This window comes from Lycorma delicatula, chromosome 5 (assembly GCF_047948215.1).
Source record: "Lycorma delicatula isolate Av1 chromosome 5, ASM4794821v1, whole genome shotgun sequence".
NCBI classification, from domain to species: Eukaryota; Metazoa; Arthropoda; class Insecta; order Hemiptera; family Fulgoridae; genus Lycorma; species Lycorma delicatula.
In genome coordinates, this window is record NC_134459.1 from 100,082,146 (window position 1) to 100,108,882 (window position 26,737).

Consider the following 26,737-nt stretch of genomic DNA (forward strand, 5'->3'; position numbering starts at 1 on the left):
TTTACACTTAATTAATGATAGGAATATTTTTAAGATTCAGAACTGTCAGTGAACAAAAAAAAATAATCTTGATGGAATGAAATCACGTAAGTATAAAATACTATTATTCATAATGCACAATGAATCTACACTGTAATTTTCTAATAATATCAATAAAAAACTAAAAGGTTAGCAAATAACTAAAATAATTCATTTAAAAAATTAAACATTAAAAAAGTAAAAAATAATTTTAATATAAACGGAACAAGAATTATTTTATTTGACCAAATGAAATAGTTTTGAATATAAGGTATAGATCAAAAGAAAAAGGCACGCTGTCGATTAAAAGTGATTCACCACATTAAATCAAATTGCATATGCATACAGCTATAAATGATTCATCAACCGTTTTGTCTGTAGTTTACTGTCTAAATTTCCAGTAACAATGAAATTTAAAATGAAAAATGATGCCAGTAACAATAAACATCCTAACAGTTGAAAAATCAAATCTGCAATTCAATTTTCCAAAACATCCAAATCTAGCCAAAATTCACCACAGAGATTGTATGAAATTCATAGCCCAACAGTAATGAGTACAGGAAAAGCACAGAAGTGCAGCAGAGGCATCAAGAATTCAGTAAAAGTCAAACAAATAAAGGAGAAAACAAAAAAAAACTTAAAATAATGAAAAATATAAACACCACACTAATCTGGTCTTACAAGTGAATGCACAAATTTGTTACATCTGACATATGATGATTGGTGTAACTGCAAAGCAATTTCACTAAATATAAAGTACAGAACTGTTACCAAACAATTAAGCTACCAGAAAATTACACAGGATGGGTTCCATAATTGTTGACCAACGCACACTAAAATATCATAGGGTGTGGTTTTAAAATCACTTGGATGTGTCTTCTGAGGGGTACAAGAGGGGTAAGAGAGAGAGGTGGTAGAAATGATGAGGAATAGAAGCGGTGGGGAGGGGAGAGCGGCAAATTACTTTCCAATATAGTAACTGGTGATGAAACATAAGATTTATTATCAATTGTTAACTGTTTGATTCCTCAATGGTTTGAGGAAATTCAGAAATTGGAACTGTCCTGCTGAACTGGTTGAGATCTGCCAAGTACAAAATTGGTGTGCACATTACATAAAAATATTCTTTCTGTTTTTATTAAAATAAAAATTCAAAATCATTCTAGACTGTACCATTCTAAAATACCCACACTTCAAAACACTTAAAACCTAAAACTCTTTCAAGCTCTTAAAACTTAGGCTTTTATTAACTTAATAAAGTACAACAGTATTTTACTAATTATCTTTTCATCATATTTGTTGTAAATTTCAATAATAACAATTAATTATTGCCTAAAATTGTTTAGCTTATTTATGAAGTATATGTGCATTACTGGTTGTTATAAGTTATCAGACCAAGGCTACAAACAGGATGCTGTTTCTTGTTTTGTAACAAACATAAAATGAAAAACATTTATACCAGCAGCAGTAAAATCACAATTATTTTAAAAAAATGTTACTTCTATTAATGAAGAAATTACTGAATATAAATTTGATAGTATTTCCAGAAATTATTTCAACTGAAGATGGAAATTTAATTACAGAAGAAAACATGACAACTTAAGTTTAATTGCAACCAATACGATTGAAATGAAATCAGTGATTACGAACTGCCTATTAGTATTTGTAGCAGCCACCAGACTTACATTGTAAAATGCAAAACAAAAATCAAGAAATAGAACAATTTCAAAAAAGTGATAAAGACAAAACAGGTTTTTAACTACAAAGAATTTACATTCCTGTAAAGAGACTAAGTAGTGAAAAATATAAAATATTAAAGTATTGCACTAATTTAAAACACAGCAATAAAATGAAATAGTTTTAGACGGAACAGCAGTAAAACGCACTATGAATTTATATTTTCTTATCAACACTTTTATTGGTTTATTCAAGTAAAACTGGATTGGTGGAATCTTCCTTCAGTTTTAATTTAACTTTAAGTCCAATTTAATTCTCCCATTTGTGCTTTATTCAACTGCAAGTTTTAGTTAACAAAAATAACACTAATATGTATCTGATATGTGCTGCAATGCTATCTGTGATGTGGCTTATGAAGTATGACATTGTCAGTTGTTCAGTTGTTCATAATCACAATGTTTTTATTGTTTTACATTCTTAATGTGTATAAAACAATCTTTTTGTTTTTAGTTTAAAAAAAAAAATGAGTTTTGTTTTTTAAAGGTAATCATTAAATATTTTAAATCTTACACTAATTTAATATTTTAAGTTGGAAATAAGTGAAAATTTTTTTCTGCTTTTATTTATCTTTAAAAATAAATATGTATTTTATTTGCATATTAAAAACTAATTTTACACATTTTTCTGTTTAATATAACTTTTTGAGACAAAAACAAATTTACTTTATTTTGTATTAATTAATATTCAACACAGCTGTACATTTAAAAGTTATTAAAATATAATTTTAGAGAAAAATGTTTTTACAAAAATTTATATATTCATAATAAATTTTTAAGATTATTAGTGTACTAAAATTTTTCTTTTCGGATCAGAAATACAGTAAATACAGGAAAGAGTTAAATAACAAGCAAAATATTTTTAAAAATTTTACATACTAAAGGAAAAGTTTTATATGTTTATTTATTAAAATGAACTTTAGTCTTTTTGGCGTTAATATATTAAGTTATTACCTCCAAGTGTAATAATTCTGACATGTCTAATAATAATGGAATGTCTTATATCAAACATGTTAATTGCAATACGCATTTTCTTAAAGTTAAAAGTTGGATTAAAACAGAAATTAAAATACTTTATTTCTTAAAACATGATAATACAATAAACCAATTATGTATGTTTTCTATTAAATCAGCCTACTGTTTTTTTTTTTTTTAGTTTTTTTTAAAATTAATAATATACCATTTGCTCTTTTAATAGTTTCTATATTTATAACCAATTTCATATTTTACAAATTTTTCATTCCAAATAATAATACTTGTGTTTTTATCAAACTAAATCCTAATTTGTACTTAGGTTTTTAGTGCTATTTTTTTTTCTAGAAAAAACTTAAATCAAAATTACTTACATTATCAAACTTTGTTAAGAGTTAACATTTTGCATTAAAAATACACACAGATAAATTCGCTTTTTCATCCAAAAAAAAAAAAAGCTGATACCTTAGAAGTACGGCCTTTTGACATAATTCTGATGATGTCTGCTGATAAGATAATAATTTATTCCAAAGCTACAGAATTTAATAATTAAGATAGAAAAATCGCAAAGTATAAGTTGAAAAAAAGAACTCTGTTAAAACTGCATCAATCATACATCAGGAGTTGGAAAAATCCTTAAAATATTACAGAATGCAATTTAATGTTTTATAATAGCAAAAAAGTGGAAAATAAAAATATATTAATATTAATATTTTACTTCTACCTCACCTTGACGATTGAAAAATTTAATAAAATAACTTAAGTATTTGATCATAGTTAAATATAATTCTAAAAATTCTATAGTTAACATTAGAACTTCTCATTGTTATCTTAATTACCTCTGCAATTGTTTTTTCAGCAGGTCGACAGATAAGCAGGCCCCCTACTTGAACAGGTACTCCTTTAATGTATGGATACTGTTGTTTACCATCATCAACTTTTTTTATTTCTTTTTGTTGCTACAATTAATAATTAAAACACAACATTAATAAAAAAAATGATTAAAATAGTCAGTCATATATTACACATGGTTTTAAGACATTAAATAGTTGTTAACAGTGTCAGGAGCCCATAAAAAACCATACTCGGTAAACCATAAAAAATGTAATGAAAAGCTCATGGAATCAAAGTACGTAAACAGTGCTGTGTGTAGAAAGAAACTAAATAAAAACTACCCGCAATTTAGTCTTTTGGTTTATTCTGTATGATAAAAAATAACAGTTTTTGATAACTAAAATTCTTTACATTTTCTTATCCCCTTGAGAAGAATGCTTTTGTTCTCAGTAGCTCAAATAACATAAAAATTTCTAATGTAAAAAAATGCGTTAAAAATGTTTTTGAGAAATTATTTTCTTACAATTTGTTTTATTTTTCTTTACTGAATCATCAAAACTGACTAAGTTAAAAATAAACATGCAAGGGATAATAATTTTCTAAAAAAGAAATTTTTTTTAATAACTTGCTTATGAGATTAATAAAAAATATTAAACACTTCTGTATTAGGTGATATTTTTATTAGGTAGGAATGAGATGGAAAATTTCTTAAATTTAAATTTTACAATTAGATAAAAAGAAATTTATGAAAAATTCATCACATCTTCAAAATTAACATTTTTAAAATTTGTAACTAAAAATCCCTGAAGTATAATAATAGGAGGTACTTATTTAAATAATAAAACTTTATTTTTATTAGTCCTCACTTTTTAAGTTACTTGGGAAAGTAATCATAAAAAATCTAATGTGGACACCACATGACTTCCCCTTGTACACCTATTACACATACAAATTTTTTGCTACACTTCATTTAAACTTATTTCATTTGAAAGTGAGATACGATTCTCCAATTATTGAATAAAGTGGACAGTTTCACAATTGTTGAAATATTAATTTTTATTAACATCAAATATTTATACAATTATTAATTCAACAATCTTACATGAAATATTAGGATAGAGTAAAAGTTCCTTTATTACTCATATTACTTGATCAATATTATTCATATCTTTGTGAGTTACTTAGTAACAAAAGTTTCAGGTTTCTGGTGTGTCATATAAATAAAAGTTAATAGTAATTAAACTATTCCATTTAGTGAACCCCTGCACACTGGTTACAAATGTTAATTTCGACCTTACGGTGTAAAATATTCAGTTTTTATTATTGGATTAGGTGAATAATCAAAAATGAAAAAAAAAAACAATCGTACAGAACGAGAAAGATAACATGAAGAAATGTATCTCAAAAAACAAGATGAATATGAAGAGAAAGAAAATGTTAAGAACAAGGAAAGAATAAGAAAAGATGATAAATATAAAGAGGAAGAAAGTGTTAAGTCCAAGGTAAAAATAAAAAGATTAAGAGAAGATGATGAATATAAAGAAAGAGAAAATTTGAAAACTAGAGAATATACACAAATTAAGATCAGAAGAATTATATCAAACCAAAGAGCAATTAAATGATTGGCAACAACAAAAATAAACAAAATGATGATGAACTCATCAAACTTAGGGAGAATATTGTCAGATATAAAAGATCAGAATCTTTTGCAATTTATTACAGATCAGGAATGTATGCCTCAGTGTATATGTTGTTCTTGTGAGGGTCTTATTTTTCAATCACTCTGTAGTTATGTAGATAAAACTAAATAGAAATTCCAGAATAATTAAATAAAATCAAACAGAAATTAAACTATAAAATCCAAAAATAATACAATTTTAAATAATAATTTTCAATTAATATTAAATAATCAGATGTTTCATCAAATCTATTGCATATGCGCATGTGTAATAATGCCTATTAAATTACATATACATATTTTTAAAAGTAAATAAAATTTTATTTCACTAATAACTTCTGATTTTTTTTAATATTTTTTTTTTACAGTTATTTATTAAAAAACCTTTTTACAATCATGGGTTAATAATTATTAATAAATCAATATATTTAAATTAAAAAAAAAGTTAAAAAAAAGGAGATGAAGTCTAATTCAAACCAATGTTAACAGCGCCCTTGTTAACATCCAAATACACAGTATTTCATTAACATTTTATTTGGCTATAACTCTGGAACCAATGAAAGTAAGTACCACTTATATCATTGAAAAGCTTTTAATGAGGGCTTATGACTGCAGTTAAGAAAAAGTCCAAAAACCTAATTTTTGGGGATTCTGGGCTTTTTTGGACACTTTTGGTTTGGTCGATTGCAATCAAAATTGGACGTGTATGATTAGATGTTACTGCAGTCCTGAATCCAAGATTTCGACATCCTATGACTAATCATTTTTAAGTTATGCGAGTTATGTACATACATACTTACAAACATCATGCCAAAACTAGGCAACATGGATTTAGGGATGGTCAAAATGGATATTTCCATTAAAATCTGAAAATAAAAACTTTTAATGATCACAATACTTCCTTTACTTTGTACAAGGAAGTAAAAAGTACCCATTCCTAGGAAACAAAAATGCCAATTTTTAAATATCATAATGTGATTATTTTTTTAAACCCACAGAGTAAACCAATACACCAGATTTCTAGGAAGGTTTTATAATTTACCTAATTAACTTTTTCCTTTAATCCATATTTTTGAATTTTTCAAGATGTATTCAATTTCTTTAAACATTTCTTTGTATGAGGTATTGTCATATCAAGTTCTTCAAAATTTTTAAATTTATTCTATGAATGGATTTAACTAAGAAAATGTATTGGACAAATACTTCATCTAACACAACACTTGGTTGGATAAATGCATTCTAAATTATCATCATCATCACTCTTAAACTTTACATTAAATTAAATTAAATTTAAATACATTAAAGTACATTACAATATTATTAAAATAAATTATTTAAATACATTGCCATTTAAATACATTTATTTACATTGGTTTTTCATTTACTAGTTTTACAAAAAGTTTTCCATCAGATCTTTACTCAGACATTCAATAAGTTGTGCAATATCAGAAAATTCAATGTCTAAAAATATAAAACCGCTATCCAAGACAAAGTTTCCAGATGATTCTTAATAGAATTTGAACAATTTAAGTCATAACTGAGCTAAAACTACTTGATTGCAAAGACAACTGAAAATGTTTTGAAATTGTTAGAAACATTCTGTTACAAAATCTGATTCAGTTTGTCATCGCAAAAGTTTATTTTTTAAATTTATAAGTAAAATTATATTCAGAAAATTACATTCTGCATTTGAATGTAAATTAAATATTCTCTGCATCTGTGATTAAAATTTACATAACTATCAGTTTGGATATTTTTTATTGCTGTTGAGGACGAACAGTAACAGTATTTCAATAACTTCATACCCAATCGAGTAACCTACCAATTCAGATGGGCATATTTTTAAAAACTTTGACCTTCTCTGGAAGCCGAAGAAACATCAGAGCTCCCTGATGTTTCAATCAAAATTTTCAATAAGACTCCCTTTTAATTTCTGATGAAGAACCCAAATCGGTGAATAGTCTAGATTCACCCAAACTGAACTGGTAGATTACTCAGCATTTATGTGTTAACAAAATTAAAATAAATTAAAACCTGTTTTATCCTTCGATTTTCTTCTTTATCCTCTTGTATCTCTTCACTAACAATCTTATACTCATGTTTAAGTATATCCATTCTCATTTTATTATCCGTTTCACTCACTATACCAGCTGATTCCTTAGCTTGAATTGCCTATAAACAATTTTTTTTCATTTTTATTTAATGAAATTTTTAATTAAAAAGAACACAATACATCCTATCATAGGGTACATTAAAAATAAATAATAATTGAGGCTATAAATCAGAGAAATTAAGGTTATAATTTAGATGGGAGATGAAGACTTTTTTTTGGTGAGGGTTGTAATCCCATTTATGGACAAAGTGTCAGGCTCGCTAACAGGTTCTGTGGATATTGTTGTATAAGTAGCCTGCGCCCTACCGACTAAAACTCCTCCTCACTAGCCCCCCTCCAGAGGCCAGAATTACATTTAAGAACTTGTCAGCGTCAAGAGGTGCCTTCGAGCTCAGGGTGTTCAGTCCCCGTGCAACATCGTCGCCCATCCATGCAAACACGAATGAATGCCAGCTCCACAGAGGGCTGTCTGTCTCCCCCTCATTCTCTGGTCAATTTATCTTCATCTTACTCCTTGAGGTCTTCGCTGGCTCTCCGAGCTTTCCTAGAGAGTCCACATATCATTATCTGGGAGCCCCAATTCCACATTGGAGTGTGGGTATCCAAGGCACCCTTGACTCTTTGGCTGCCTCCCGTTTCTTCTCCCTGTCTGTTCAGTTGTTCTCTTTGTTCCTTCTCTCTTAGGATCCTTGTGGCTAGTTCTGCTACTGTAAACCACTCCCTTTCGCCCCTGAGCATACACTCCAGTATATTGTTCAGCATCAGTCAGGAGACCCTGAGATCTCTCCATAGCAGTACCCACTTTTCACAGCCGAAGGTGTGTTCTGGGATATCTACTTCCCCATAGTACACATTCAGGGTCTGCACGTAGATGGAACCTGTGCAAGTAGGCTCTAAATTCATCATGCCACTGAGGAGCTGTGTGAGATGGTAATTCAGGTCCCTGTGTCTTCTGCTTTACCATGGCATAATCCCTGCCATGAGCCTCCAGTTCCACCACCCCGTCTCCGACGTGTCTCACTGGACTTGCCAGGCCTCTGTAAGCTGCTGGCTGACTTCTTCCAGTGCCGCTCCTCTGTGTTGCTGGGTTCATTCTTCTACCTGTAATTTCACTGGAGGTAGTCTTGGCAGCACTCAAACCACCTTCCCCGAAACCATCCTGTATGCCGTTGTTATATGCACCGCCATCCTGCACTGTACGGCCTCCAGCCCCCTCTTGTTCCTTGCCACTTTTAGCAACTCTCCCCAAGCTGGGACAGCATACAAGATGATTAAGACAGTCACTAACATTCCTCCCTGAGGTCCTGGGAGCCCCGGTCCATTCTTGGCAAAAACTCTATTTGCCTGGAGCCATACGCCCAGGTATTTGATCTTCTCCATCTGTCCAACTTGAATGCCATCCACCTGTAGGGTGATCTTCTTCAATCTTCTTCTTCCAACCATAACCAGGACTTTCATTTTTTCTGGTGCCAGTCATAGGCTCTTGTCCACCAGCCAATGACTGGCAACCCTAATGGTGGCATTCCCAGTCTCCTCCACATTGCCTTCATTGGCTCCTGATACTAGGAGCCCCAGGTCATCAGCATATGCCACCACAACCTCTGTATCTCCGGAGTACTCCAGTCTGGGAACCTCATCAAACACCATATTCCAGAGGAGAGGCCCCAGAACCAAGCCCTGAGGCACCCCCACCATCATGTTGAGTTGTTGCAGCCTCCCTCTGTCTGGGCTGTCACTCTCCTCTTGTTGAAGTAGCTGTTGACGATAGCCCTAAGGTAGGCATTGACACCCTTGTTTCAGGGCCTCTCTGACCTTCCTCCAGGGGACGCTATTAAAGGCATTCCTTACATTGAGCAGTATTACCAAATATGCACCTTTGATGCCAGGTGCCTGCCGCCAGGAGGTCACTGTCTCAATGGCATCCACCGTGGACCTTCCGCCGACGAACCCATACTGATTGGGCAAGAAACCCCCTGCTGCAGCCAGTTCCTCCTTTAACCTGTGAGCCACGAGTTTTTCAAACACCTTGCTCATTGTGTTTAGTAAACACAACGAGTAGTAACTCCCCGGCTTACCTGTCCCAGCATTTGGTTTTGGAAGGAGAACCAATCTGACTTCCTTCCAACATGCCAGGGACACCCCTTGCAGCAGCATCCCGTTGAACACGTCCAGGACCAGCAAAGGGTATCGTCTAATCATGTGGTCTTTATGACAACCCCTTGCTACACCAATCTGGTACCAGACTCTTCTTCTTGTTCAGTTCCACAGCAGCCCTCTGTATATCATCCATAGTTAGACGTCTGGGCTCCACATTTCTTACTTCCTCCCAGATGTCCTGTTTTAGTGAGAAAAGCTCCTCCACCATCTTCACCTGACCCTCAGAGAGGATGGGCAGACACCTTCCAAATCTCCCTGTTACTATTTGGAACGCCTGCCCCCCGTGGGTCACTGTCCACCTCCTTGCATACTCTCCTCCAAGTGGCCTTCTTCTCTTTCTTTATCTCCGCCTGGAGGGCTCTCCTTGTCTCCAGTAACTCCCTTGCCAGGTGGGGATCCTCAGCATCCCCTAAGTGCCCTACCCTAACCCTATCAGTCAGATCGAGTGGATGTACACTGGTACTCTGTTAAGTGTCACCAAACTGCACTGATTGCAAGTATGATGAATAACTCATGAGGATGGAGCGCTGTCTCTACAGAGTCTGTGGGGAGGTCAACCTCATGGGGGACTTCAACGCAGTCAGTGTGGAAACGGGGGCCGATCACACCAGTGCATGCAGCGATGGACTGCTCTCCATGAGCAACACATTGACGTTCACCTGTGTAAAAAGCAGGCAGGAACTGACCTCTGTAGGACGAGGAAGAGGGTCGGTTCTGGACATCACCTTCACATTGGAAGGATTGTTTAACAGGTTAACCGACTGGAGGGTGATGGACCAGGACTTTGACAGTGACTATAGAGGCATTAGCTTCGAAGTACTATAGGGGCTGGTGGATCCGGCCCCCATAGTACCATAGTACTAGTACATAGTATATGGTACCATAGTACTCTTCTGGTCGCTACGTTTATCTTTCCTTTCTCTACCCTCTCAACCTTTCATAACCCGCTCAATACTGTGGCCACCAACCCTCAGTCTTCAACTTCCATTGTGATTACATATATTGTGAAGGACCTCAGTTCCTCCACCTCATCTCCTATTATGGTTGCTGAAGGGAGTCCTTGAGCACCATCCCCAACCTTGTACCTCCTCTGTTTAGCCATGCACACACTCCAGGGCCTCTGGCATACATGTGCTTGGCAAAAGTTCCCCCTTTGTCACCCTGTGTGATGAGGCTATATACCATTGCTCCCTCCACATCTTCTTTTAGCAGCTCCTCCATCTCTTCCACGACCTTATTAGGCCACCTCTTGTCTAATATCTCTATGATATCTTCTTCTGAGCCTTCGCTCATGACCCTCCTTATTGTTTCTGTATTCAACCTAACAGTCTACGTTCTCCGTAATCTTGGGGTAGGATTGTCCATATAGTTCGCTCACAACTTCTAAGTTTTTTGACCTGGAACAAATTAGATGGGCACAATCCTTAATCTCATTTTTTGTATTCGGGTTCTGCGGGCACAGTTAGGTTATGTTAGACTATCATCTAAAAATCGCTTAAAAAACTACTTAACACTATTTTTCTTCAGTTCTGTCACTGGAAACTAAATCTACACATATTATATTATAATATTATTAATAAAAAAAAATAGTTGTAATTAACCTAGAAAAGTATTTATTTAATAACCTGATTTGTCTTGTCTTACTTCACCACGTGGTTTCACCTTGTTCCACAAAACACCTTATAACTAGATTAATACTAAAAAGCTTGTAACACAAACTTTAATGATTATTCAATTCACTGTACACAAAAACAATTCATTTATAATGTCACACATTATAATAAATAAAGCATTCTGGCTCTATTACTCACACCCGTACACGTTGAGTTTCAGATAACACTGAAGTTGAAGACCTGGTGTTTCACCCAGCAAGACCCTAAAACCATAAATTGAGTAATTATCCAACTCCTGAGTAGTAAATAAATCTCCACTCACAATCGCCACCTCACTAAAACTTCAGTTAAAAAACAATTGCTCCAGCAGCTATTACTTCAACCAACTTTTACAAACTCAAAATGAGACTGTGAACATCTTGAAAGACTGCTTGCCTTTCTCAGGCTCTAGATAGACCGACCACACTCTTGTTATTTATCCTAAAACACCTCCAATTATACCAAAATCACCTGAAGCAAGTCATGGATTAAAGAGTAAAGGATAGATGACGTTATAGCTGCTACCAGGTCCTCAGAAAAAGTGAAAGGTCCTATAACATTGTAAAAATATTGTAACATTTTTCAAGATGAATACATTAAGGTCTCACAACTGCATAACTCAGAAAATATGATTTTTTTTGTTTTTAATAGCAAACTTGCTCTAGCTGAAATTTATTACAAAAGTGAAGTTTTTCTATTGATTCAGGTAAAGATGACTAAAATAACATTTTGGTTTACTTGTTTATAAAATAAAATATATATATATATATATATAATATTTTAAATATATATTATATGTATATAAAATATATATAATATTTATATAAATAAGTATATATAAAATATAAAAATAAAATATACAATAAAGTTCATTTTTGTCATTTTTGCAGTTAGGGTTCTTATAGTTAATTTGGAGCAGTTCCAAATATCAATTTTTAATGAAATTATTAACTATGGTACCTACACAAAATAAATTATTTACAAAAACTAATCATTATTGGGCAAAATTAATAACTATATGAATTATAATATTTTTTATATAATTATTAAATAATGAATTACTCATCACTCTGATTCAACTTCAATTAATAAAATAAGATATCTTTAAATAAAAATACTTACTGCTGATTCCGGAAGGTGGGAAATAGCTTTAGCGATATGCTCAATTTGTTCAGATTGTGAGCTTTTCTGATGATCATGTAACATAAATACACGTGATAGAAGCAATAAAGATGGAGGAACTTTGGAATCCATACTGAGATCAATCCACTGTTGCAATTGTGTTTGTAATTCTTTTTCAGTTAGTCCAAGTCCTCTCATACCTCTTGCTTTACAAGCTTGTTGTAACTCATGTATATCTAATGATTTTACACCTTCCTTCTGTATTAACTATTAGATAATAACACAATAAAGCACTTTTATTAGTATATCATAAAAACTGATTTTAGGTTTCATATTTAAAGATTATTTTGATGTAAAATTTAACAATGATCATATTATATTGAATTTATGATATAACCAAATGTTAAAAAGAATTTAAACCAATTTGGACAAGAATTTTTTCTCTGCAATAATTTGTTTCAGTGGAAAAAGGAACGAGATAGTGTAACAAACCAGTAAAGTACATTAAAATAGTTTTTTTCTTTCTACTTATTTCGTTATTTCTTATTAATTGTGTATATTGTTCAATCAACTTGAAATTTCAATGGGTTTAACTTCAAATAAAAATGACAGAGAGAACTATATGTAACAATTAAAAATTTTTAATTTAGATATCAATAACATAGTGGGGGACTATTGTTGTCACCAAGGTAGAAAGAAGCCTTCTTGTTTCATATCATATTCAATTTATTTAGGATCAATAAATGCTCTAACTGTAGTAAGTTCTGCATTGAATAATTAGGGTGCAACCTTTTCACTATGGTACAAAGAATCTTTATTCATTATTTAAGTAATCAAATTCAGATGTTATTACAGTATCCTTACTTTCTAACCTTTCAATAACCTCGGGTATAAAATTTGTGACAGCTGATGTAAAGAGAAAATAATCTGTAAGCAGGTAATTTGATATCAATAGGTATTTGATATTCAATTAAGAGGGAAATTTGACACTAGAAAATATCAATTTTATCATATTTTCAAAAAATGTATCATACTTCATACTTTGTAACTTACAAATAGAAATTACATGAATAATATTATTGCCCAGTTAAGCTGAATAGCATTAACTCAATAACTCCTTAACATTAAAACTTTTAATATAAATAGATTTAACTACTAGAAAATTATTTTTTACAGTAAAACTGCTATTTTTCCTCCTCTTTTATTTCCCTTCCAATTGCTACAGTATACTTCATATTGAAGACTGGATTGGGTAAACAACATTATCTCTCAATATCATCTTTTAAATAGCAATGCTATTTAAAAGTATAGTATTGCAAAGTATAGCAGGCCGTTCTAGTAAGGCACTTTTTCCTCTACTTACAGCTGAAAGTTTCCCCCCCCTCTGCAAGCACTTTGTTATAAATGCTCGGCTATAATTCATTATATAAAACATTAGTGGATTATATAAAACAATCAGTGGGGGAACCAAAAATAAAAATTAATGAAGAGATAGATACCTTATCATCTGCAGCTAAGTTCCTCAACCTCATTTCAAGTTGAAATCTTAAAAATGAAGTTGTACCAAATGTTTGAATTTCTAACACACGACATAAAGCTATGAGCTGCGGTCTTGGTAGCGTATCTAAAGTGATATTATCACTAAATAATCTTGAAAATTGAATTATTTCTTCATTTGTTGCAGCTCCTTTAGAACCAGAACGTACCTGAGAAAAGAGAAAACAAAAAGGATATAATGCAGTAAAAATAGACCAAAAAAGTGATATGATAAAGGAAATCATTAGGGACCACTGATCTTTTGTTCAACATGTGTTTTATACTCATTAAGATATGGTGTTGGAAGGGACTAAAAAGTAAAAGGATTTTGTTTAATAAATGTCACAAAAACTCTTGATTTCAGTAAAAATGCCCTTTGTCATTAGTTTGTTAATTTGACAAGATTCTGTATAATTTAGTTTTTCCTTTCACTCCATACAATGAAAAATAATTAAGCTGTGATTTCTTGTGCATTTTTTTACCATTTAGGAAATAGCTTTTTACACATTTTTTTGCAATCACTTTAAAATAAGAATTAATAAAAAAACCTAAAATTTTAGAGACAATCACAAACAATAATAACTCTTATAATTTAACAAATTTAAAAAAAATATTTTTTCTTGAAAACAAATGACCGGTTTTCTTATATATGCTATCCATAACTTGGTTAAGAGTAAAAAAAGAAGAAATTGTAGGAAAGTAATCCCTCTAAAACATACATAAGTTTTTTATAAGAGATTCTTTGTTTTCAAATTAATCACAAAACTAAACGTAAACATTTTTTTTTCTTATGATTAAACAAATCAAAAAGACATAATTCAGTTACTTTTTAATCATATGTTACAAAAAATACAGGAAATTAAGTGTAAGCTTTGAAGTAACATAACATTTTTTTCAAAAAGCTAGTTTTTAAATGTGTCCAAAATAAAATATTTTACTTTCTTCAACAGTCTATAGATCATCTTATTCCACCAGATTCAACAAAAACTTAATAAATCTGTAAGACTAAATATATAAAATACAAATAATGAGAGTTCAGCTTACCAACAATTATTTTGGTAATAATACTGTTGGTAAGCTGAACTCTCATTATTTATATTTTATATATTAAATACAAACGGTGTCATGTTATGAAAATTTAACCAAAACTAAATATGATAAACAAAAAAAATTAATGCTCCTAATTTAATTATTCAATAACTATTTTTATTAAAATTAAACAGAAATTAGATATCATCTAATGCAGAAGTGTTGTAAGTAGTTACAGGAAAAACTTATTACTAACCCCAATTTAGCCGACTAAAATAATGATAAAAATTGCAAATTAAAGACATTCTTTTGTATTACAGACACACAATTATTTATAAACAAAACTCACCTCTACTTCTAAAGAAGCAAGTTTAGAGATTAACTGACCTCTTGCTTCTATATTCCAAAAAAAATTTCAGCAGTCTCATAAGAAAGTAAAATAATGCATCACTAATTAACCACAGAATGCAAAATTTAAATAAATTGTAATAATATTTATAATTATAAGTAATGAATAAATGTCAACAAAATCCTCTGTTCTTTTCTGACAAAATAACTCTTTTTAATATAATTAATACAAACTACATCAAGGAAGAATAACCCAACTAATTGCCCACTTCTGCAAGTACATCAGTATTCTTCCTCCATCACCTTCATCATCAGACAAAACTTTTATGTAATGAACACACATTTTCTGTTGCTAATCATAATATGAATGCATTTTATATAGGTATTTGTAAATTAAAAATTATCAGTAAATTTAAATAATAATAATAATAGCTTAAAAGAATGCATGCTTGTCAAAGAAAAACATCTAGCAATGATATTACTGAATGTTTGCAGCATTTAATGTAGCTAAATATTTAATCCTTTTCCAGAAATAAAAAGTGAAATTACAGCAGCTTTATCACATTAATTATTTTCTTATTTATTTACTTACTTATGTAGCTCAGACAAATGAAAAAAAAGGTTTGTGATGATTTGTTAAACCAATTGTAAAATTGAAATAAAACTCAATTCTTTAAAAGAAAAACCCTCAAATGGCTATTTTAAGATATTTGCACAAATGTTCAGTCTTTAAAGGATTAAAATTTACTCTTTTCTATATTTGTTAACAAAGGTTTAAAACCAATTTCACAACGATTATTTTCAAAAATATATAACAAAAAAAGTTTCAACTTCAAAGGATGAGTGGTATATAAATTAAAAGAGTAAAATGATGATTTTTGAAAGGAGATATAATATGGGAAGAGGGAAGCTAGCTTTCAAACTGAAAAAAGCAGCAAACCACTTTGAAACTTCCGAAGTGGAATTTTACACATCTAATTTCAGTTATGTATATGAAATTTCAAAAAGATGGCAAATGAAATTTCAAGTCTACGGCAAAATGAAGAGAATTTGTATCAAGTTATACTTGATACTTCTACCAATATATTTGTTATAAAAGAATAAATTACTAGAAAAAGTAAGCATTATCATTATTATTATTATAAAATTATGTTCTGATTATGTATATTATAAATTCTGAATTATGTTTTTTTTTTAATTGTAAAATACTAAATTGTTATTCTTTGTAATTGTAGTTATTATTACTGGATAATGTGATAGATATCAGTTATTGTTATTAAAATTGTTTTGGACCATTTTATTAATATTATTTTATAATTATGCACAGACTCATAACTTGCATTTATCAACATATATATGTAAATTTGCTATTGCTTTGTTAGATGGTAAAGGCAATGGTCTGATTTTCTTGCCACAAGTTCGTTTCTTGAACGAAATTAATGTATTTTTGTAAACTTTTTGTAAATAGTGACTTAAACTTTAATTATTATTTCCATTGTTGTAAATTTATAATTTATTATTATTATTGTATTCCGATATTTATGTATTTAAATATTGTATTTTCAATTTATATGTGAATTGTTACTTATAACTGTTTATAGATATTGTAACTATTGTATATATTTTTATGTAATACTGTGCAACATATGAAGGCTTTGTAAAGCTGTTCTGTTGCACAAAAAACAAAATAAATAAATTATATGTTTAAATTAAAAATTATTATTATAAGATGTTTAGAAATTAAATCCTTGTGAATATTAAAAAGTAAACAAGAAGGGATCAGTTGAGAAACAATAATATAGGCAGAAGAGTGAACATAGAATTGAGAGAATGAGATTACAATGGTATGGACATGATAAAAGAATAGGTGAGAAAACTTAGAGTTTTGGAAGAACTAAAAATAAGTGGAAGAAGGAAGACCCAGGATGCCCAAGGATAATGTGGTAAAAGGAAGTTGAAGAAATCATGGAGAATAGGACAACAGCAGGAGAGTAGATTGTGTGTCTACATCTGGCAGTAGCTGGAATGAGATTTGATACATACATAAGACAAAAAAGTTAGAAAATAATAAATTTTATTTTTATAGATAGAGGTTAGCTAATAAGCCTTCAATATGGCTTTAATTCTATTTTTAACTTAAAAGTCATTTAAAGAAAAAAATGTTCAAGACAATCAGTTGGAACAGCAAAAAGGTTAGTGGACTTTCTACTTTTAATGAAGAGGAGTAACCTCTCTGGTAATCATAGCAAATTTTTTACTTTTCTTAACACAACTTACAAACATATAATTTAACAGATTGAAACAGTAAAAAAATTTAAAAAATGACATTTCTATGGGTAGAGGGTTTTTATGAAAAATTGCATTCAAACTTTTTCAATTTATTATTTATAATGGTATTTCTGAATATATTAATTTTTAACAAGCTAAAAAAAGAGTACAAGTAAAATTTTCATGAAATTCATGAAGTAGAATTTCGAAATTTAGAATCATCTAACTTTTTAAAACACATAGTAATAATACTATGTATTACTGAATTTTGTAAGCTAGATTGTAGTTTGTTTTTTAGTGAAAGAGGTAGGTATAATGTGAAGAAAAAACAGAGAAAATTAGAGAACTTTGTAATCCTGATGCTGTTGCTACAATCAAAAGTTGAAGGCCGTGTTGAGCACTTATGTTCTGAACATAGATGACAGAAGCAGAATTAAAGAAATATAGAGACACAACCCAAAGAAGTCTGACTGCTGCAGTGATCTAAATTAAAGTGATGTGAACACCTGCTTCTTATGTCATTGTTGATTGGAGACCAGAGAAAAAGATAGACAAAGTTAATTGACAAGGTAAAAACCTACTTTTGTTTGTGTTGCCATGGCAGTTAAGTACAATTTTAGTACTCAAGAGCTCAATATAAAAAGAAAAAATCCCCAATGGATTATTTTTTTTTACAAATAATCAATCCATTGTAAATTATGTACATTATGTACTTCTGTTATGTACTGAAGCAGACAAGAATATGAAAGGAAAATAATGTTGAGGGTTATTCTAATGTGGTGTAATTACAAGTATGAATGGAGTAAAAAATTAGTTTAATTTGTCCAGATTTGTTTTAAACAGATACTTTCATGAGAGCTGTTTTAAAACACTTATCTCCTTTTATACGGTATAGTAGCAATTAGAATCTGATAGGAACAATTAGTCCACTGTCACCTGTAAACATGTTGTAAGCAAGCAAACAAAAGTCCACATAGTGAATTGTTTTCTGAAGGAAAGGAGGTGTAACCATACTGAAAGTCATCACCAATTGAATGAAATGTACGGTGACAAACCATTTTCATGCCTGATAGTGATCAAAACGTAGTACAAGTTGTCCAAAAATGGATAACAAGGATGTTATTGGCAGGAAAGTTCAACTTTGGATGGATGACAGAGATGAATACATTCATGAATTTATTCTTATGAATTAATCCCAATGGATGAAAATGTAGCTGAATTGGGTAATTTGCATGAAGTGTACAATCGTATCTGATCAGTGCAACTAACTTTTCGACTGCTCCTTGTAATAATTTCAAAAAATAGTTTTTTAGAAGGTATATTATAAACCCATTTACCTAAACTTTGATAGTTCAGAAACATTTTGTTAACCTGAACTGGTTCGGTACGACTGGCTAATAAAATTAAATTTCTAATTACAAAGTTGATGAAAAAAATTAACATATATGTAAATTTACAGGGTCCTTGTGAGCCCTAAACGACCACTTAAATGTTAAAAACTAGTAATTTTGGCATGATTTTGTTTCCAATGAGTGTTTTACGGGTTTTCTAAAAATAATACATTACCTTATCTATGAAGGAACACATTTACATTAAACTGGAGTGTTAAAAAATAAACCTGACTCATGACTAGATATGAATTATTTATAATTAGTCTCATTAATAGAAGCATTTTTCTACATTTTACATTTTAATCATATAGACTAAAACTCACTATTTCAAGCTTACTGTAATTCAGAGTGAAGGTTTATAATTTTTAAATAATATCAATCAGATAAAAAATTTGAATTCTGTAACAGTAAATAACTGAGATATTAAAGATTAATTTTGGTCAATTAACACTTTTAAATTATGTCTTGAAAAATATGGTTAACAGAATAATTTTATAGATCAGGCAACAGGCATTAATAAAAACGCAACATAAAAAAATCAACTTTCAATTATTTTGATTTTAACTAATCTAACAGTACTACTTGAAATTAAATTTAATATATATAATTACTTTTTCAAAAAGATCTGCAAAGTCATGAGTTTCTTTTGCACAACTGACACATTTGTGTTTGCTGGTCATATCCTGAAGAGTATCCTGCAAAAATTTTGCCATTTCTAATTTCACTTTTAATGTTTGCTTCATTTTCTGTTCCTGAAATAATAAATAAAAAAGTATTATTTTTGTTATATTACAATTAAAACTGTGTAGTTTTCAATTCTCTTTGTACATTTTTTCTGTATATGTTCAAATCTTATTCTTTATCAATGGGCAGATTTCAATCACTTTTTTTAAAACAAGTTCCTCTGGTGATCCCACTGCAAGTCTTATTGAGTAAATAAAAGATTTTAGAAACAAAAAACTACAGTTAAACATAAACAATTTAAAGATATTTTCCAGTGTCATGATTCCTTATTATTAAACTGATAGCATCATCCTGAGGGGTCTTCCCCTACAGGGTATGGAGGGGATGATGTTCTAGCATCACCCCCTCCATACCTAGCCCTTACGGGGTTTACTGAGGGTCATCTTCAAAACCCCGCATCTCTCAGCCTTGTTCTTGCCTCAGTCAGGATGCCACTAATTCGAATACCACATGTGATATTCCCATTGGTATACTAATACAAAATGAACTTATTAAAACAAAACACATCTATGTCGAGTCTTTAACAAGTCTGAGTAGGATGAAGGAACTGAAATTAAAAATACAACTACTTATCTGACAGGTCAAAAGTTGAGTTCAACATGCAACCATAACACAAAACAAGAAATGAAAATGAACTTCAAAATAAAACTATATGAACAAAACACTACAAAGACATCAAACCTCATAAGACCAGAACAACAAAACCACGACACAGGAAAGACCAGGCGGAACCCTAAATTCCCTCGGCAATCTATTCTTTTGCCAGGTACCTATGAAATTTTCAACGATTATCCATTTGGCCTGGTTTTTCCAGTTCTCATGGAGATCTAATATTGACCCGATAATGTCGAGCCAACAAACAGTCTCCATGCACAAAAGTTGTATTTCGCGCATTCGTAAATTATATGGTATGTGTCATCTACTTGTCCACAATCTGGAGATACACCTGAATCCACCAGGCCAAATTGCTGAAGTCTGCATCAGAAGGTGCCATGATCAGAAAGAAATTGCATCACATACTTGTTAGGGTGGACCCAAGGGGCGCCCCACAAACCAACAACGTCTGGGAAGAGATCATGCATATAACGCCCACCTGCTGCCTCATCCCATCTGGCCTGCCATAAAGCATTACCATGCCGTACTATGTCATCAATTTTTTCTGAAGTCAATTCACCTTTTTTTTCTTTTTCCTGTTTAGCCTCCGGTAACTACCGTTCAGATAATACTTCAGAGGATGAATGAGGATGATATATGTATGAGTGTAAATGAAGTGTATTCTTGTACATTCTCAGTTTGACCATTTCTGAGATGTGTGGTTAATTGAAACCCAACCACCAAAGAACACCGATATCCACGATCTAGTATTCAAGTCCGCGTAAAAGTTACTGGCTTTACTAGGACTTGAATGCAGGAACTCTCGACTTCCAAATCAGCTGATTTGGGAAGACACGTTCACCACTAGACCAACCCGGTGGGTTGAAGTCAATTCACCTGGCTTCTTAACAACATAACGCTGCTGCTTTTCTGACGCAATTAAATCTATCGGTTTCACACCTGTAATCACAAAGATTGCCGCCCATGAAGTAGTACAGTAACCTCCCGTTACCATTAATAATAATATATCTTATATAATATATCCTTATATAATAATAGTTCTTAGTAATATATCCTGATAGCTTTTAAATTTTAGCCTATCCATCCAAACAGGCACTGCATATAGCATAATTGCCTCACACGGCAATATCACATGACATTACATGTATTTAATAATAATACTGTTTCAAAAGTTATTCCTACTTTCCAATATTTATTAAACGATAGAAATCTACAGTAACCATTTAACATTTTTAGCTAATCAACATTCACAGGCTTTTGATGAGTGCATTAAAAAAAAACTAATTATAAATGAATCACTTTAAAATCATGTTGAAATTGGACTTTCCACAACTATGCAGCTCCTTCAATATCCTCATAAGTTCCACCAGTTTTAAAAAAAATTAGAAAAATCTTTACTGTTTAATTAAATAATATTTTCAACCTATTTTAATAGTTTTTTGTTAAATTTGAAGAAGTAATAAATCTTTTAATGTTTGAATATGTCAAAATTTTGGTTTTTATATATTATGTGTAAAATGTGCACGTAGTAGTACTTAATGAATATAAATGTTGATTAATGTAAAATTTAATTTTGCCTATAATGGTGATCTTATCTGTGAAGTGATTCACCAAAGTTGATTCAGGTATAAGTGGTACCAGTGTTAATTCTTTGTATGCCGATGAATCTGCATCCAGTTTATCAAAAATTACATTGTTTTTATTAATATGAAATTGAATTTTTAATAATTTTAATGAGTTATAATGTTCTGACAGGCTGCTGAACAAATTTTTATAATCTATTTTAACTGCAATTTTATTGGAATTTTTTTATTAATGTGTACTTTCTTTTTTAATATCATTTCCTTTTTATGAAGGCATTCATAGGATATAAACTGGCAATAATTGGTTTACGAAGGATTAAATTAAAAAAAAACCTTACAAATGATATGAATTTCTCATAACATTTGAAAATTAATATATTTTTTGAGTTGTTTCTACATTATCATTAGACACCGGATGTTATTTCCATATATCTAAAGTAGTAAAATATTATGATAGTGGTAGAAAAAATATCCATATTCGGTACTTGCTTATAAAAAATAAATAACATAATTTGTTTTTTAACATCTCTTAATTATTTTATAGTTAATAAGAAAAATAATTACAGTGCAAAAAAACAACTTATCTAGTTAAATTTAGTCTTCAATTAAGCAATAAAATCAAGAATGTCAAGTACATAGTATTAAATCAAGTTGAAGTTCATTTACGTTTTTTCTTCATACTTTGTAGTACACAATTCACAGAATTAAATAAATTACATGTATTCCCCATATCATCATAAAGGCAACAGCAATTGTTAGGTATGAACCTCAATATCATTACTAGAGTTAACATTAATAAGGTCAAGTGGTTTTGACTATATCACTTACTACACTTCAATTTATTACCATTTATAAATTGACCAAGGTTAATAAAATACAAGCACATAGTTAAACAAGAAATGTATTAATAGTGGTGACTTGTCATCAAAACGGGATTTACACACAAAAATCATTGAATGTTTGACCTGGTTTAAAAAAATTATTTAAAAATGAGGCGGTTTAAAAAAGATATTAAAAATTGAACATTTCTGCTATGTTTACTTTTAATTTAAAAAGAATTTATGAAACCTAATCATAATTGCATTTTATTCATTCATTATATTTTTCACCAAAATTATAAATATATATTTTTTAATATTTAATTACATTGTTAATGTTATGATGCTCTTGATGGTTGGCAGTAAATATATATATATGTATAAGACTCAAGCTAAGGAAATATCCTTACTTAATCCAAACTAAGGATAATACAAATATCAACAAAAGTTAAAAAATAATAATTGCAGACATTTTGTCAGAGTTATGACAATATGACATACTTGTCATACTCTGACAAGAAGTTTGAATTTTTTATAAAACTACCAATAAAATTTAACTTTTGACATTAAAAATAGTCATTTTGCATGTTTTTAATTAATTTTGAATGATACATCAACCAGTTGTTTTTGTTATTACTAACAGAAAATTGAATTGCATGTATATGTGCATAGGCGCATGCGCATGCGTGCACACACACACACACACACACACACACACACACACACACACACACACAACTACCTATTAAACCAGATCCACAAATTTAAATAATTCTTCAATCTCAAAATTGATCTATTCACCACTTCTAAGTGTGTTTTCATAAATTATATTTTTAAATATATTATTTTCTAAATGTTTAGGCTTATCATTATTTATTTCTAATCTTTATAGATTATTCTCTATATTTGTTTATATGTTCATGGATGATAAAGTGATCAGCAGCATTCTAGAATTCCATACTTTTATTCTGCGCGTTCTTTAATGTTCAAAAAAAAAACATTGTTTAAAGGATCTATTAGTTTTGCTAATAGAAATTTGTTTACAACCAATACAATTAATACTTACATACATGGAATCCTTTTACATATGATTATAATAAAGTACTTAATATAGCATTTTATAACTGTTAATAAATTCATGGCATTCAAAAAGGTTATCATAAGTTTGTAAGTTTATAACAAGTTTGCTACATTGTGTTCATAGATGACTTTAGTATTACTTTAATATATAATTTATCAACTTTAATTACAATAAAACTACATAAGAAGTAAGAGCATAATTACCTACTAGAGCACTTTTCAAAGTATTACTTCAACTGAAGGTGATCAAAGGTCTAAATGATTTATGTGTCGCAATAGGCAAATTCTGTTTTGTTACTCTATACATAATTACTCTAGAGAAGCATTGAATGGCAGTGCTTGTCTATACATTTTAATAGGTTATCTTGTTTCAGGTTTTTATTTTTCTGCAAACACTGTAAAAACTCATTCACTACTATGAACTTTTTAACATAAAAAAAAACTTGCAAACACTCCTTTTCTTTGGAGACTTGTTTTTACATAAATCATAAAGCCAGTATTTTGTTTTTAATTTCAGCTGTTTCAAGCTCTTCTATCAGCATATTATTTGCTTCAATTTCTTTATATGCTAGTTATAATGCTTGTTTATCTTCATAAATATTTACAAGATTATGTCACACACATTCGATGCGAGCTTCATCAACCTTATCATTGTTTCCTGACGTGTTTATCTTCATAAATATTTACAGGATTATGTCACACACATTCTATGCGAGCTTCATCAACCTTATCATTGTTTCTTGATTCAAATGAGAAGTAATTCTTTCAATTTAAGCTATTAAAAACAGGTATAAAATATAAGACCAGTACAGTGAAACTATCGGGAAAAAACCCTTCTTAATTTCACTCAAATTTTAATAAGTGGCTTAATTACACTGATAGTTCTTAGAAAACGTTCTTAGAAAAAAGTGGAAGGGTTCATCATTTGTACCTCATTCCACAAAAATAGACATTCATTCATTAAAATTTCTATAACTTATTAAATTCCTAATTCTCAAATACCTAACATAATAGTTCAAGTGGTGTAAAGACTAAACGCTAATTACTTGATTTAGTGGTTTGTCTCAGTTACTGAACTTTGCTCACTGCAAGTCAATATATTCTACTAAATCCAGCACTCTTTAATAATATTACCTTTTTCAATATTTGCAATCAACCCTTATAATAATATTGATATACCAACACTTCTGGACATATATATGCTAGAGAAAAAGTGAAAAGGATATTTACAACAGAATTAATATTTTTTTCTTTAACTTAAAAACCATTACTTTTTTTAATGTCAATACTTACATTACTAAGTTTTTCTTTTATTCAAACTGATCTTTAAAACCTTACCAGTTCATCACTGAAGTTTTAATAAAACTTTAAAAACCATTATAAGCATAATATGTACATGTACCTATACGTATAGATACAGTAGTTATATTATGTTTTTTGTAATTAAAATTTAATTAAATATGGCAGCAGCTCTATCTCACAAATGCTAAACAGCAGCTCATTGAAGATAAAAATGAATCAAATAAAAATTAAAACAACTTTTGTAAAAAAAAATTTTTTTAGTGTTAAACCATCTCGTAGAAAAATGTTTTTTTTTTGTAATTTATTTACAAAAAATGCATTTTAATACAAAGCATGGCCAAAGGAGAATTATTCGAATAAACAATATTTTATACAACTTACAGTAAATAGGAAATATTTTTAAAAATTTCAAATTAGTTTCAACCCCCAAGTTAACTACATCACCAACACAATAAATTGTGTATATAATGCCACTGATGAATAAGCTAAAAATAGCTTCAAAAGGATTTTTTTTAGTAAATTTACACTCCAGAAATGGGAAAATGAACTGTGTAATACATTGTTAACATTTAAAATGTTATCAGCATAATACTAACAAACTAATCTATTACAAAAAACAAACAAAATTTACCTTATCAGCTTTAGTTTGAAATGTACTTGGAAGCATTCCTGGAAACAACTTTAAGAGCACAGGAAGTAAAAGTTCCATGAAAGGAACAAGTATAATAACAGAAAACGGAATTAAACGGAATATATCACCAATAGTGCGCATAAGCTAAATTATAAAAAAAAAAAAAAAACAACAAAAAAATGTTTAAATCTTTTCACTTTCTAGTCAAGATATAAAAGAAAATATTTAAAAGTTAAATTTTCAAAATTTAACTTTTAAATAAAAAAAAAAACATTTACCCATAAATTTTTGAAAAAAAATAAACATTACTCATAATGCTGTATTAAAGAAATTGTAAAATTAAAAAAAATTACAATCGAAAAGCAAACATCTTAAGGTCTGTTTTAAACTGCTAATATCAAATAAAATATAAAGACAAAATTTGAAGAGAATTTACTTTTAAAAAAAATTAAGATAATTAAAAGTCAATAAAAAATTACACACTTTTTTAAATTTATTTTTATTGTCAATAAAGCACAAGAAAAAATTTTGAAAATCTTGCACTGAAAAGGAATATAAGATTCTTACTAGTATGCAATGACATAAAAAATGCAAAGACATTTAATTAATCTTTTGGTGCCTTGTTTAGCCACTAGGATTGCTGATCTTTTTTTTAACCTCCGAGACCTCTGTTAGATATTACTTCACAGGATGAGATGGTGGTCTATGAAATTTCTGGTCTATGTTCCATTTCATAACATGCTGCAGGTTAACTTTTCTAACACTATATTAGTATCTTACTGAACTTATGACTAATTAAAATTCAACTAAAAATAAAAGTGAGAAGAGTACAAACTTTTATTATTGATTTTAGCACACTAGTTATCATTCATAGAATATTATTTTTGTCTATTCTTAAACTTATTGTTTGTGATTACAAACAATAACAACAAAAAAACACCTTAAACTTACAAATGAGAAGTAGTACATAGATATACAATTTATCTACAGATATTATAATGATAATGCTCGAGAAGCTATTGAGATTTTTCCAAAGGGTCCCTACAAATTATTCTCAACAAACAATTGTTAACAAATATTCAAAGAAGAAAGAGGGTTGTTAGTTGTGAATTT

At 29.9% G+C, this 26,737-nt stretch overlaps 1 protein-coding gene across 1 annotated transcript in view; it reads right to left on the reverse strand.

Annotated features, from left to right (window-relative positions):
- Positions 1 to 7,236: 7,236 nt before the first annotated feature.
- The window catches only part of LOC142325717 (LETM1 domain-containing protein LETM2, mitochondrial-like), a 34,963-nt gene continuing 15,462 nt past the window's right edge, over positions 7,237 to 26,737 (reverse strand). The window contains exons 5-9 of the mRNA XM_075367748.1: positions 25,625 to 25,768; positions 19,463 to 19,603; positions 13,779 to 13,985; positions 12,280 to 12,546; positions 7,237 to 7,407 (exon numbers count right to left, since the gene is read on the reverse strand). Coding sequence (XP_075223863.1) covers positions 7,237 to 7,407; positions 12,280 to 12,546; positions 13,779 to 13,985; positions 19,463 to 19,603; positions 25,625 to 25,768 — 930 coding nt within the window. The remainder of the gene's footprint in view (positions 7,408 to 12,279; positions 12,547 to 13,778; positions 13,986 to 19,462; positions 19,604 to 25,624; positions 25,769 to 26,737) is intronic.